At 36.1% G+C, this 14,300-nt stretch overlaps 2 protein-coding genes across 2 annotated transcripts; both read left to right on the top strand.

The window, feature by feature from the left end:
- Positions 1 to 150: 150 nt before the first annotated feature.
- PEX10 (peroxin 10) lies at positions 151 to 8,048 on the top strand. The gene is made up of 11 exons (XM_086449493.1): positions 151 to 707; positions 1,846 to 1,877; positions 2,065 to 2,154; positions 2,599 to 2,693; positions 4,755 to 4,965; positions 5,182 to 5,251; positions 5,609 to 5,687; positions 6,454 to 6,587; positions 7,096 to 7,196; positions 7,489 to 7,580; positions 7,682 to 8,048. Exons 1-11 carry the CDS (start codon positions 521 to 523, stop codon positions 7,782 to 7,784), a joined length of 1,194 nt encoding a protein of 397 aa, XP_086305619.1. The 5' UTR covers positions 151 to 520; the 3' UTR covers positions 7,785 to 8,048.
- Positions 8,049 to 9,388: 1,340 nt separating this feature from the next.
- On the top strand, positions 9,389 to 10,897 carry LOC147397634 (Mitochondrial transcription termination factor family protein). The gene is made up of 2 exons (XM_086449496.1): positions 9,389 to 10,274; positions 10,453 to 10,897. The coding sequence occupies exons 1-2, from the start codon at positions 9,552 to 9,554 to the stop codon at positions 10,504 to 10,506; spliced, it is 777 nt and encodes a 258-aa protein (XP_086305622.1). The 5' UTR covers positions 9,389 to 9,551; the 3' UTR covers positions 10,507 to 10,897.
- The last annotated feature ends 3,403 nt before the right edge of the window (positions 10,898 to 14,300 follow it).

Below are 14,300 nucleotides of genomic sequence, written 5' to 3'. Positions count from 1 at the left end.
TCAATCGAGAGAGAAGAGAGGTAGAGATCAATTGAGAGAGAAATGTGTTTCGTTTGGTTGGGTAAGGGTTGCTTTGTGTGAGATCGAGACTCGAGAGGGAGAGAATGCAAAGAGGATTTTTTTTTCGTCCGAGAGAGGAGAGGCGAAGAAAACCTCAGATCTGATTTATCGTCGATGGCGTTGATAGGAGATGCCTGCCGTCTTCAATGGCGTCGATCGTAGATCAGCTGCTGTGGGGTTTAGGTTGAACGAAGAAGAGAGAGATCGATTGGGTTTTCTGTTTTATGTCGTGGGACTTACGTTGAAAATACGTTATTTGATGAAGGGTATTTAGGTCATTTCACTTCAGCTTAGGTGAAAAGCAGATTTTTGAAGCTCTGTGTCTCTCTCGTTTGCTCGTTCGATGTAGTCTGGTTTGCTCGTCCTCAAGAGACAAATCGAACTAAGGATTGTTCCCATAATATTTTGGCGGGAATTTCACTGAATAGTGAAAGAGAGAGACACAGAGGTTTAGTTAGTGATGGTTAACGCTGGCGATGGAGATTTGGTGGGGCCCACCACATCTTCCTCCTCCACCTCACAGCCTGCCGTAGGGAGGCGGTTCCCTCTCGCTGCGCAACCGGAGATCATGAGAGCCGCCGAGAAGGACGACCAGTACGCCTCTTTTGTTTACGACGCGTGTCGTGATGCCTTTCGCCATTTATTCGGTTAGTTTCGATTTAAATTCTAATTTTAGAGTTAGGGTTTTGTTGGTTAGTTCGTTTGGGTTTGATTTTTTTCTAATCGTTAATTTGCTTTTTTTTTTTGAATTTGGCTCAAAGCTTCGGGTGGAACGATCTTATTTACCTGAAGCTGAAATTAGTGATAGGGTTTTAATATTTTATTGCCTCCAGATAATGTTCTTAGCCATCTAAAAGAGTCATCACAATTCACAGCGAATACAACTAAAATTCTTGAAGTACATTTGAAATAAAATGTGTTTATATGCTTTTTCAAGAAACCCACTTTTTGTGATGCTAGTTAGTGGTGGATCGGCCCTAACCCAATTCACAAAATTTGATTTTTATACTATTTCTTCCTTACCCATTTTGAATTTTTATTAGAATTGATTTTGACCATATTTTAATCTGTCTTTAGAGGACTTTAATTAAATTTTGCACTTAGGAATCAATTTGTGAACTGATTTGGCCCAAATGGGTGTCATTGGAAATTTTCAATTGATTGGGTTTATTTTGTTTCTCTTTGAGGTTAGGATTGAAGTTTGGATATGGGAATTCATTGAAACAGGTTAAATTTCTTGCTTAAGAAAAAAAATTTGGATTGATGCAAGCCTGCAAGTGATACCTATCTTAAATTTAAAATGCTTTTTCTGAGTTTTTGTACTTTTGGTGTGTACTGTAAAATTCTATCCTGCCAGTTACATGGATTTCATATATAGCAGCTGAGGTGGTTGGGTCAATTTTCAACTCAGTTGACATATGCCTTATGGAACAAAGACGAATTTTTCATCTTTCCCTTTTTTTCTAAAAGATCAGAATTCAATAGACGGAATTATTTGTAGGGAAAAAGTGTTATATGTAGTAGAGTGAATGTTATGTGGACAAGGAGGTTATTGTCCATTTGGCAATTTAGATAAATTTGTTCAAATAGATGATTCAGTTTTTCCATGTCACAACACACGGCAAGAAAACCTCATTTTAACATGTAATAATGAAGTCTATGACCGGTACTCAGTCTCTCTCTCTCTCTCTCTCTCTCTCTCTCTCTCTCTCTCTTATCTCTATCTATCTACGATGAGAGTACTTTATATCTTTCAGTTCTGATGATGTTTGCCTTTACTTATAGGTACACGAGTTGCCGTAGCTTACCAAAGTGAGGTTAGACTTTTGAACTGCTTTGGTACTTAGTATTTCTTCTGCATTTTTATGTTCCATGATAGAGCTATAACTTTTAACTGTTGTTGGGTCCAATTCTTTAGTATATATTTTACAATGGGATCAACCTCTCATTGCATGTATTCGGGCTTATGAGAGGCATTGTATTTTTTTCTTCTTCATCTTGCAGACCAAACTGTTGGGTCAGATGCTTTATTATGTATTGACAACAGGTTCGGGGCAGCAAACACTTGGGGAAGAATATTGCGACATTACACAGGTTCGTATCCTTTAATTAATTTATTTATGTATTTATGTTGTTTTTTTTTTTTTTTAATTCTAGAACTAGGACACTAAAATGGAATACAATTTGGTCAAGAAAATAAGTCTCTCCTCTTTTGTGTTCATCAGTTTAGAGTACAAGAACATCATTTTCTTGAGAAATGCTTGTTAAAAAAATTAACGGAATACCCTTATTTATTTGATTTTAAAATCAAGTGGTTTTACTGTGTCAACTGTTTCCTTCCAACAGTCTAAGGACTTCAATAATGGACAGTTTATTGAAATATTATACATCATTCATATTATAAAACATACCTGTCCTGATGCCCTTGTGTGCTTCATAAGAAATGCTGCTCGAATTCTTACTTGAGATTAAAAGGGTATCTTTGTCCAAAATGTTAACCATTCCATTGCATTCTGATACTTAGAATTGATCTTGTAGGTTGCAGGTCCTTATGAGATTCCTCCAACACCAGCAAGGCGTGCTCTCTTCATTTTGTTCCAGACAGCAGTTCCTTATCTTGCAGAAAGAATAAGGTTCGTTCACCCTTCTGTTTCACATTTTTTTAAAATAGGTGCTTAAATGTTCAGTTTTGGGATGTGTATCCTTATTTTCATATCTGGTCAATGGATGTTTTCCAATATATGCTTTTTTAGTTTAAAAAATCCCATCAAAAGTGGTTTTCTTACTTTGGATAATTTTATAATCCAAGGTATCACTTCAGTCAATTTTCGTTCCATGTGAAAATCTAGTGGTGAGTTGGTCCTATCGTGTTCTATCCATTGTTACTTTGCATGAGAGGTGTGGGCTTATTTCACATCTCAATTTCACAATTCTCAGTGTTTTTCCAGCTCCATTCATTCCTTATTTTAGAGTTTGCAATCTTGCACCTTTTGGGGGATGGAAAGTATACAATGTTACCTTTTTTTTTTTTGGCGGTTCGTCTAGTATTTTTGAAGGGATGGAGCAATCGATCCCGGATGTTTAGGTGGCGTTAGGATAAGACTTCACAAGTACTTCTGCTCCTGCGGAGAGTTAAAAGTTCTCTTAAGTGCGTTTGGTTAAAAAAGTTTCACGTGCTTTCTGCCTTTGCGAAGGAGCTAAAAGCTCTCCGGCAGAAAAGTAACAAAAAGGTGCTCCTAAGATTGCTAAAAAACGGCTAATACTGACCTTTATGCCACTCAAATATTTATGAAATTCCACACATGCCCCTTCTTTAATTACACGAACACATCATCTTCTTCATTAATCCCTCTCTTCCTTGATTTCCATATCTAGATGCCATGACTTCCATCGTCGTGTTCTCCTTCTCCATCGTCAGAAATGCTATTTTTATTTTGAAATAAAATATAAATTGATGACGGATAGGTCTTTCCATGCATTCGATCAATATTCTACTAAAAGAATATCAAACCCCCAAATGTGTTTTCCAGCACATGATCTCTATCGATCGTACAAATTAAAGATGTGTTCCATGGCAATCAATTTCTTTCAAAATTTCCCTTTGAACTTCCAACTAATTTTGTTTGGACATTTCAGATTTGAATTAATTTGTTTTAGAAAAATAACTAATTTGTTCGTCTTTGATGTTACTCTATTCCATGGCAATCACTTCATTTGAAACGAGTAATTGTTTTAAAAAATTCTTATTATTGCATCCATCACAATTAATTTCTTTAATAATCTCATATGTGTAAAACGCATCTGCCATTTGCGTCTCTTTTGTCCTCCAAACTTGAAGGTCTCTCTATTATGGAAGTAGTAAAGATTGGATTTTGTTCTGATTCAAACTTGTACTAAAAATTTCTCACAATGAAATTCGAACACATAGGTCTGTTTTTTTTTTTTTTTTTTTTTTTTAGTATTATAGGTAATTTTAGGTGTTTCAGTTAAGCTTGGTAGGAAAGGCCCTTCTCAAGAAAGATCTTTTCATTATATATGAAACTCTTTATTATAAAAAATGGACCAAAAAAAGAAAAAAAGGTTATATATAACGGCATTCTAGACTTTTTTTAAAAGTCAGAATAATTTCCAAACGTAATTCCAGCACAGAAGTACTTCGTAGAGTTTTGTTCCCAAACACATATCTTGTTCCGAAGTACTTCTCTAACTCCTTCGTAAAGTACTTCAACTCCAACTCTTTGGCGGAGTACTTCTGACTCCAGTATCCACACAGGTCCTTAGTGTTTTGGGTTTGATCTTTTTTCTGGTATAAATTGTTTGAAGAGATCATTGTGCTACTTAATATTTCCTTGTACTCAAATGGTCATCTCGACCATCGTTTTCATCGATATATCTGTTTTCGAAAAAAAAAAATTACAAATTTGAACTGATTTTTGATTGGGGACTCAAACCTGTCTGAAATTTATCTTTCTATGAGGTATTCTGATATAGTGAAGTAGGAAAGTTTTATTCCGGGGTACCACAATTATTAATTCAGTTGAAAAAGATGGAGCTGCACCCAAATAATTGGGTATTTATCAACACCACTAATTTTAAACACTTATCTTTTGTATTATAATGCTTTTTCCCCAAGTTTTTCATTTGAACTAGTTATTATTTCATCGGAAAAGGTTTGAATTGTTACTGTTTGGCAGTGCTAGAGTGGCTGCACGTGGGATCATCCTTGCTGATTCACAGTCTGATGAGTTGTATGGAAACAATGTTCATGGAAGTAATCAAGTTCAATCTTCTGTTACTACTGAAAGCCCATCTTCCCCTGCAGCAGGGGTATCTATATCATACCTTTCGAGGTTGAAGCAGAAACTCTATGGACTGTGGTTGTATACTGTGCAGAAATGGCCTACTGTATGCCACACACCCTTCTGGATATATTTCTGATTTCTCCATCTCATTTGTCAGTTCCTGAAGCATGCTATATTGCTTGTTAATTCCTTATTCTAAGCAAATGAATTGAATGTAGGTTTTTTGGTAGAGTAAACTACAACTCTTTTGCTTTGTTGATCATTACTTGGTTGACTGTTTTCGACTTTCAACTAATTTCTTCTCGCTCTTACTGTTTAGGTGCTTCCGTTTGCTCGCGAGCTTTTACAATTGGTTTTCCGTACCAACCTCATGTTCTTTTACTTTGAAGGTGATTCCTAGTTTTTGGAAGTCCATACATTTATGGTGGAAGTTCTAGTGTCATGAGCTTGAGGAAATGTTGGTTGACTGATCCAACTTCGTATGATATTTATGTGGGCTCACAAATTGCCTATTCTTACTATTGGTCTTATGTTGTTTATTTTTATCGAATTATGACGTGGCACTGATTTTCTTCAGTCCGAGTAACATAGGTTAAGCCTAGTTTGTATTTATTCTTTGTGTGGGTTCCTTTGGTTTTCTCAAGCACTAAGGATGGTCTTTATATTTCTCCTTTTTCATCTCTTTGATGAAATATTTTATCTATCTAAAAAATTTAAAAACCTTTTACACCATCTGTATCATGCAGGACTGTATTATCATATATCAAAACGTGCTGCTGGTGTTCGTTATGTGTTCATTGGAAAGCCATTGAATCAACGGCCTAGGTACATAGTTGTATGGGACATTTTTTTTAGCATTCTTGATAACTAACAGTTTTTCAACAGATTTTTTACCGATGGAGAATGATGTTCCTATCCTTTGTTTCTCACTTTGGTACTCCTTTTTTGTACAATATTTGTTTAGATTGTAGGTTTGTAAGTTTGCTTACCAGTATCAACATGTTATGTCTTCCTAATTATGCTTCTTACTCAGCATCAGTCGTACATGTATATATCTTTGGCTTCTCCATATAGTTTTTGGAACTTGAGTGAGCAATCCTTGGTATTAAAGCTTGGCTATTTTTATGCTTTTATTTGAAATGCTTGGTGTTTTCTGGGTTCACCCAACAACATCATCCTTCTCACATAGTCCGTAGCTGGAATTTTTAGCTTTTAAGGTTGGTATTCAGATATTCTGCCTACCAGGTAAAAAAGGTTACAGCACATACTGAAAATGTGCTCTTTCTAACTATCCAATCTAGATATCATAATGGGGCATTGCTAGTGGTTGGATTTTAGGTTGCATTTTCATTAAAAACTTTTCAAGAACTCCCTTGATATCTGAATACTCTGTTGCTTGTTATTATATACTTAATGTTCTTTGAGTTCTTTTCTCTCACGTGTTTATTGCAAGCTTAATACGTTACAAGTGCTTGGTTTTTGTCTGGAGCTCATACCTTTTGTGGCACCTTAACAAGATATGCTTTATTTATTATAAGTTTAAGAATTGTATTAAAAGAGGAAAATTGCTAATGATTGTTTTCCAAAACAGATACCAAATACTGGGAGTGTTCCTTTTAATCCAACTGTGTATCATTACTGCTGAAGGGCTGAGGCGTAGCAATTTGGCATCTATTGCCAGTTCAGTGCATCAGACATCAATTGGAACCAACCAGACATCAGCAGGTTATCCATCGTAAACTCATTTCTTAACCATCCTAACATATTTAAGGTAGATATAAATAGTTTGGGAAATTATAATAAATGAAAAGAAAGTAAACATTTCCTTGAGTTTCCTTGTTACTAATTTTATTGTTCCCTCAACACCATCATATTGCCTATGTTCATTTTGTGAACTTGTTTCTTCACAGCTCAACTTTCAGCTCCTTAAATCATATATAGCGCTGGTCTCATTGTTGTGTTGTAAAATTTCTCTTAAATTTGGTCAGTATATGCTGTCTGATCAAACAAATTCAAGTAGGAACTATTAGAAAGAGGGTGACTTAAACATATTTTATTTTTTGTTAGGAAAGAAACTTTTCTTATTTTATGAAGATCTTTTATTTCTCACTAATCAACCAAAGAAAAGCAAGAAGATAAACTTCACCAGTCCTATTTTATCTCAATGCTTACTTTTATTTATTCTATGTTATGCCAATAACCAGTTTGCTCTCCTTCATTTATGGGCTCACAGGACGAGGCTTGCCTGTTCTGAATGAAGAAGGCAATCTGATCACTTCCGATTCTAATCTTGACAAGGGCAGTTGGGCCAGCGATCCCGTGGTTGTCTCAGAGGTCTCTATTTCTTTAATCTCATCTGATGGTTTATTGATATCTTTTGGTTTCTTGTCAAACTATTTTGTGGTGTTGTGTTGGGTGTGGGTATCAAAAGTATTACTGATGTAGTCAGAAACAAAGCTTATGTGTCAGTATAAAAGGTGGTATTTCATAATCTTTGGAAACCCAGTACACCATCAATCCATTAGGTCCAAAGTCTGAACAAAAGGGACCAAGACATGGATCTGTAATATTGAGTAAAATGGATTCCAGATGCCAAAATGTTGATTCTGTACTGTTTTGATTTCAGACCCAAGCAAGAAGCACGATCAGCAAATGTACCCTCTGTCTTAGTACTCGCCAGCACCCAACTGCCACCCCTTGTGGTCACGTCTTCTGTTGGTAGCGTCCCTCTCCCCCCTCAGACAACTGTTATATCTCACTGGCTTTCATATGATCCTTATTGGGTTTCTATATATATATTTCTTTTGTTCTACCTGCAGGAACTGCATTATGGAGTGGTGCAATGAAAAACCCGAATGCCCTCTTTGTCGTACTCCTGTAACTCACTCAAGTTTAGTTTGTATATATCATTCCGACTTTTGATGCCATTTATATGGTCGTCTACAAATTGATGATTAATAATTGGCACACCTTCACGCTGATGATCACTAACCACTCTTGCTTGCTTAGCAAAAGAAAAAATTCTCTTTTAACAGATGACGTAGTTCACTGTAATTTATTCCAAGAGGGATAGAGATATGGACTGTACGGCCGATTTTACCATTATAATTGTTGAGATGGATTTGCATCAAATGGTGGCATTGTTCTTGGCACTATAAAATAATAAACAGAATTCATTGTGTTTCAGTGTGTACACTCTCAACCAGTAAGAGCAATTATATGTTGGGTTTATTTGTTAAGCATGAGCTTTGATAAGTGAATGATACCCGCCGGCTCAAGTGGGGGTTTGTCCATTAATGATCCTAGGAATTTGTATTGCGAATCTTGATGATCAACCAATATTCTGGTGCTTCAGGTGACACTAGGATTTGATTTCATATTGAAGTGAATTGTTAACAAACATTGAAGCGGCCCTCTTCAACCACCAAAGGCCAAAAAGAGTCAGTTGCATCCAACTCTCACATTCAAGTTTGTTTACAAGGTTAAAGAGATAAGTAGAAAAATCCTTTATTAAGTTGTTTTGGAAGATTAAATCTTCATTTAGTATGCATCAATGAATCATCACTATGATAGATGTTGAAAATCTCATATAAGTTAAGAGAGAGGACTTATCATACGTTATTTATTTATGTATAAAAAAAGGAAAAATTATTAAAAGAGAGTTAAATATTTTAATATTATAAAAAAGAAAAAAAGAATTATATCATCAAAAACACTGGACTGTCAGTGTTTTATACATTGCTTTATCAAAAATGCCCTCCAAAAAATTAAAACGTTGAATTGTCTAGTGTTTTAATTAGGGTTGGCAATGATTAGAAATATATCTGATGTTCGAACTAGTCCGATCCCAAAAAACATGAAAAATGGGATTTTTTGAATCATATTTGGATTGAAATCTCTGATCTGGACATATTCCAATAATTTTTTTTTATTATTTTTAATTTCATATAAATATATATAGATATAATGTTTTAAGTCTTCTTGATTTTTTTCTATATTTATTACTAGTAGGAAAGTAAGTTTTTTTTTAAATTTGAACATTGATATTTTGAAGATAAGGCATGTGTTCGGATCAGATTAGATTGGATTGGTTTCGGATTAAGGATGAAATGAAACGGATCGGATTCGGTTCACATATTCATTAATCTGTTCAGACTAGTTACATCTTTAAAAAAATTCGAATCAAATCTGAGTGGCATTGATCCAGTACTGAACCGATCCGTTGCCAACCCTAGTTTTAATGTATACTTCTTGTGCATTTTCGTCCATGGGAGTAATCAAACATTTTTAAATCGTTGGACAGGTCAAAGAGTTATTAAAAGGCTAGATTGCCCAGCGACTTAAATCATTTTTTATAATTGTTTAAAAAATATATTTATTAAAATATTTAACCTTCTTTTAATAATTTATTTTTATATAAAAATGATATTTTAAGTATTTCACGTTTTTTTAAAACTTCATCAAGGGTATTTTTATTTGAAAATCTTTACTAATCGAATTATATTAATTTACCACCCAAAAAATTATAGGGTTACTGGCAAGAAAACCCTATTGTAGGGTGTAGTAAGTAAATAACCTTTTAATAGAACTTTTTACTCCAGAATCCAGAGGAAGGAATACGCCAGTGTCCTTGACAACAAAACCATCTAATCTCCAATTTGATTCGATTGCCCATTTCAACCAAAACAGATGAAAGCCAAGGCTGCTTTCACCTCAATTCGCTCTCTCTTTCCCTCCCCTCCTTCCCTCCTTAAACCCTTCTTCACCCTCAAAAACCCTAGCTTCTCCTCTTCTTCTTCTTCTTCTTCTGCATCTACAGATGAAACCCTAAAAGAATTTGGAAATTCTGCTCAAATCTTCTCCAAATGCGGTTGCACTCCTGATGAAATCTCCAAGATCTTCCTTCGCCGACCTTCTTTGATCAAAGCCGAACTTCCTCTCCTCGAATCCAAGCTCACCTTACTTCGTAAGTTAGGCTTCACTGGTTCTCATCTCGTCAAGATCATCAACTGTCGCCCTCGTTTCCTTTCCTGTCGCATTGGTCCCGACCTCGACGAACGCATCGATTTCCTCCAATCCCTATTTGGTTCCAGAGAAATTCTTCTCAAAGCCATCACTCGCAATCCTTCTCTCCTCAATTATGACTTACAAACTCGTATCAAACGCTGTGTCACACTCTACCAAGAGATGGGCATCAGTAGAGATGATTTGATCCACATGCTTCTTTCTCGCCCCACTTTGATTCCCCGAACTTCGTTCGATCACGAAAAGCTAGATTACATTCGCAGAACTGGTCTCTCCAAGGATTCCAAGATGTACAAGTATGTTGTCTCCCTCATTGCCATCTCTCGCCTTCAAACTATTCGAGAAAAGGTCGAAAACCTAGAGAAATTTGGGTTATCCGTTGACGAGGTGATGAGTCTTTTCGGTCGATCTCCATTAGTTCTCACACTATCAGTCGAAAAAGTTCAGAGGAACATGACTTTCTTAATTGGGACTTTGAAGTTGCCCGCCAATGTCATACTTCATAACCCATTTCTATTGTACTTTAACCTGGAATCTGTGATGAAGCCTCGTTATCTTCTTGCAGAAAAGATTCGATCTTTGGGTCTCCATCCCCAAATTAAAGGAACTGCAATGTTGACGGCATTGAGGATGAAGGAGCCTCGGTTCCTTAAAGCATTTATTACCTGTCAGGCTGAGGATGTCAGCAACGAACTCATGGAGTTCTACAAAAATGCTAAGGGAATTAAGCGACTGGCCGTGACCTCAAAGAGATCTGTGAACCATGGATTCCCTTTCTGAAATTCATTCATTTGCCTACCAGTTGCTCATTCTTTTGATGATTGTTTCCAATCTTTGAAGAAATAGTGAGAATTCTTAATCTTGCAATTTGAGAGATTCAAGATTTTATTTCATTATGTCTGTGTCATTGAGAATATCATTTCAATTGTTCAAAAAAATAGGTTATGTATGATGTGCCATGATCCTTGATAGACACAATGAGATAATCTGTTCTAATTTTATTATACTCATGGGAAGTCCAATTAAATGTTGGAAGCTTTTGCCTCCTTTGATTGGTTGTGTGCGAATGTTCTGTGTGTGTCCTTTCCTAATTTTAGATGACATTATTCAATTTGCGTTCTATACCGTGACAATTTGATTTCTGCACACGATCACACACATGTATTTATTTATTTTCACATATATATTTATATTGGAGGGAATTTCTGTTTTTGATGGGTAAGCTGGACTTGAACCCTTGACCTTGAAGTTGTTTGGCAAATGTGTCAAACCAACTGAGTTATGTGTCTTAAGCCCATATTGGAACGAATTTCTTGTTCATTACAGTTAGATTGTAATTTCCTTGTTGATTGCTTCTTTCTCTTAAAATCATTTTTTTACGGATCAAAAACAAAAGTGAAGGACTCATGGATTTGAATGAGCTGTGCAATCACAGAATTGTGTTTAATACTTCTAAAATAAAGGTGATCCGAAAGTGGTAGGCATGCTTCTGAGGTCAGTGGAGATTGTGGTTGGGGATTTAGTTGAGCCGTCAATCCTCAAGGCTTCTGTGGAAGGTTGCAACAAGGTCATCTGTTGTGTCACTTCTTACTCCACTATCACTGGACATCTCACCACTGTGGACTGGATAAGAGAAAAGTGTTCCAAGCCAGATCATCTTAGTTCTAGTTGACTGGGAGCTTTTCAAAGTTTGAGTCAATCGCTATCTTCACTACTAAGAGCTGATTATAAAGGAGTGTACAACATTTCCAAAGCGCTAATGGTTTAATTACTGAACTATCTCTGTCTCCTCTTTTACTTAACTAGAACTAGTTGGTCCATTTTTCATTCCAAAACTGGTCTTGGAAAGGGCATTGACCTCAACTCCTTTTGTGTTACTGCAACTGCAGGGTATGTTTTTACTAGAGGAGGGTATGTGGAGCTGTTTAACGAGGTTTCACTTCCATTGGGTTGCACTCTTGACAGGTAGTAGACACTTGCTTGGGGCATGTGTTGTTGATAGCTTGACTGTTGTATCATTCATTGCATCCTATAAATTTTGTCACGCTTTCTATTCTTCTATTGTCTACTAACAATGTTAGATACGATGGTTTAGTTCTTGTTTTGAACGGTATATATATATATACACTAATGATAATAAATGGTGGTTTAGGTGACCACTGAGCCACAAAGATAGAGTAGGTTAGCCACGTGGCTTACAAATTGAACCCACCTGAAAAGTAAGTCTTACGCCTAAATTCCTTAAGCAACCTACACCCAAAAAAATGCAATTCATAAAATTTTAATAAGAAGTTTATGAACCAATTGCTTCATTCCTTCAAACACTCATCTATTCCTTTCCTTCTAATGTTACCAACACTACGTCTATATTTTACATCCTTACAAATTTCTCCATAGTTTTATATAATGGAACCTACATAAAGAAAGCGGTTGCTTTGGGGTATTTATAGCACATCAATTTTAACTAGTATCTCATCTTATACCTTTTGAGTACCTTACTAAAGTAGTATTACTTATATTTCTTCTTGGTTTTACTTATCGTAAAATCTTTAATTTTTGTGGTATTCTATAATTTAGTTTTTTAACTTCATGCAGATGTTGGGTTTGTTGTGATGTGAGAAGTCTATTTTTTAATTTGACCAACAATACATCATCTACAAACATTACACACCTAGGGAATTATCCCTAAATAGTAACAATTAATACACCCATTACTAAAGGAAAAAAAATTGAATGGACTTAGGGTATGTTTGATTGCATGGAAAGTCACTTTCCATGGAATTTGAAATCCATGGAAAATTAGTTGTGGAAAATAGGTAGGGTTGGAAAATCAAATTCCATTGTTTGATTTCACTTGGATAAAATCATGGAAAAAATATGAGAAAAAATAAGAAGAGGAGAAGGAGGATGTGGCGACGACGAGGGCGACGGTGGCGGCGGTGGCTGCTACGACGACGATAGTGGAGGCGGTGGCGGCGATGACGACAATGACGGTGGCGGCGGCGACGATGAAGGTAAGTGAGGAAAATGGGGGGAGAACTTGGTGGTGGTGGTGGCGGAGGAGGTGAGGGATGGAGAAGAAGAAAAATAAGAAGAGAGAGAGAGAGAAGGTGGTCGGAGACGGAGCCAACGGCGACGGCGATGGTGACGACGACGGCAAGGTTAGTGTAATGGTGGTGGTAGTGGTGGTGGTAGGGAATAATTGATGATGGAAAACATGGGTGGATTTCATTTTCCCACCCATATGGGTGGGAAAGTGAAATCCATGATTTAGTGGACTTTTTGAATGGGGTGGAAAATGAATTCCATTTCCATGTGCAATCAAACACTTGAAAAATGTCATTTTCCATGGAAATTGATTTTCCACCTTATTTTCCATGTGCAATCAAACATACCCTTAGTGTTCCCTGGTATAAACCCACTAACTGGAAACTAACTCCCATGTCTTTCCTCATGTTGAAGGAGGTTTCCCTTGGTATATGTTGTTGTTGATGATGTAGTATTGATTGATGAAACTATAGATGGAGTCAATGCAAGGACCTCAATTTCACAACACAACTTCAAACCAAGGTTCAAAAGGGGATGATTGAAAATTTTTCAAATACCAAGGTTTGAGTGAAGTTTGTAACCATCGATTCTTTTTAAGTTTTTATGTTTTTTAACATTTTGTATATTTTAAACAAACTATATTTATTTTCTTCTTTTATTTGTATCAAGCAACTTCTTGTTCTTACAAAGTGCCAACTAAGCTAAGTGGTAGATATGTGGAGTGTTGTTCCAATGGCTTAGGTTCAAACCCCCTTAAACCCAACTTCATTTGCTAACCACTAACCTTGTAGCTATTAAAAAAAACATGTTCGTACATGCTAAAAGTCCCCACATTTAAGTGCCGCACTAATCTTACAATCATCATGGGTCGATATTTTTTTTGCTAGCGTTAGTCAATCCTCGCTTACTTTCCATCGCAATTGAACATTTTAGTGGTTTGTCATTTTTTAGATGATCTATTGGCTGATTCTTGCACACTTCCCACTATAATTGGAATCTACAATGGTGTGTAGTCTCTGAGGGAAACACGAGCAGAAAGGGTCAAAAAATCATTTTAGTAGGTGGTGAAGCTCTTAACACGTTGTAACTCTCATCTTTTATGGCGGGTATGGGACTGGCAATGTAGTGTAAAGCCAAGTTGTAAAGTTAGCTATGAACCCATTAATTAAGATTGAGAGGTGATTGATTGGTTGCTCTTCATCACTGGTATGAAAATGTTTACCAACCATTATTATATGGAATAATGCCCAAATTCAACCACGTAATCATTAATTAAGGATATTTTCATATTTTTAGGTGTATTGGTCCTGTTCAGAAGTTCATGGCTTGATAAGTTCGACTTTATTTTTTTTAAAGATGAAGAAA

Source organism: Akebia trifoliata, chromosome 8 (genome assembly GCF_017979445.1).
Source record: "Akebia trifoliata isolate Shusen 1 chromosome 8, ASM1797944v1, whole genome shotgun sequence".
In the NCBI taxonomy this organism is placed as follows: domain Eukaryota; kingdom Viridiplantae; phylum Streptophyta; class Magnoliopsida; order Ranunculales; family Lardizabalaceae; genus Akebia; species Akebia trifoliata.
Note: the sequence above shows the minus strand (reverse complement) of the source record. Positions and strands in the feature narration are given on the sequence as shown.

What these genes read in the sequence shown, in the direction of transcription:
- PEX10 (XM_086449493.1), top strand. Translation starts at nt 521, where the DNA reads ATGGTTAACGCTGGCGATGGAGATTTGGTGGGGCCCACCACATCTTCC. An exon ending in CTGTGCAGAAATGGCCTACT is followed by an intron (nt 4,966 to 5,181) that starts GTATGCCACACA and finishes CTTACTGTTTAG; the next exon opens with GTGCTTCCGTTTGCTCGCGA. An exon ending in CCATTGAATCAACGGCCTAG is followed by an intron (nt 5,688 to 6,453) that starts GTACATAGTTGT and finishes TTTCCAAAACAG; the next exon opens with ATACCAAATACTGGGAGTGT.
- LOC147397634 (XM_086449496.1), top strand. Translation starts at nt 9,552, where the DNA reads ATGAAAGCCAAGGCTGCTTTCACCTCAATTCGCTCTCTCTTTCCCTCC. An exon ending in TTGGGTTATCCGTTGACGAG is followed by an intron (nt 10,275 to 10,452) that starts GTGATGAGTCTT and finishes ATCTTCTTGCAG; the next exon opens with AAAAGATTCGATCTTTGGGT.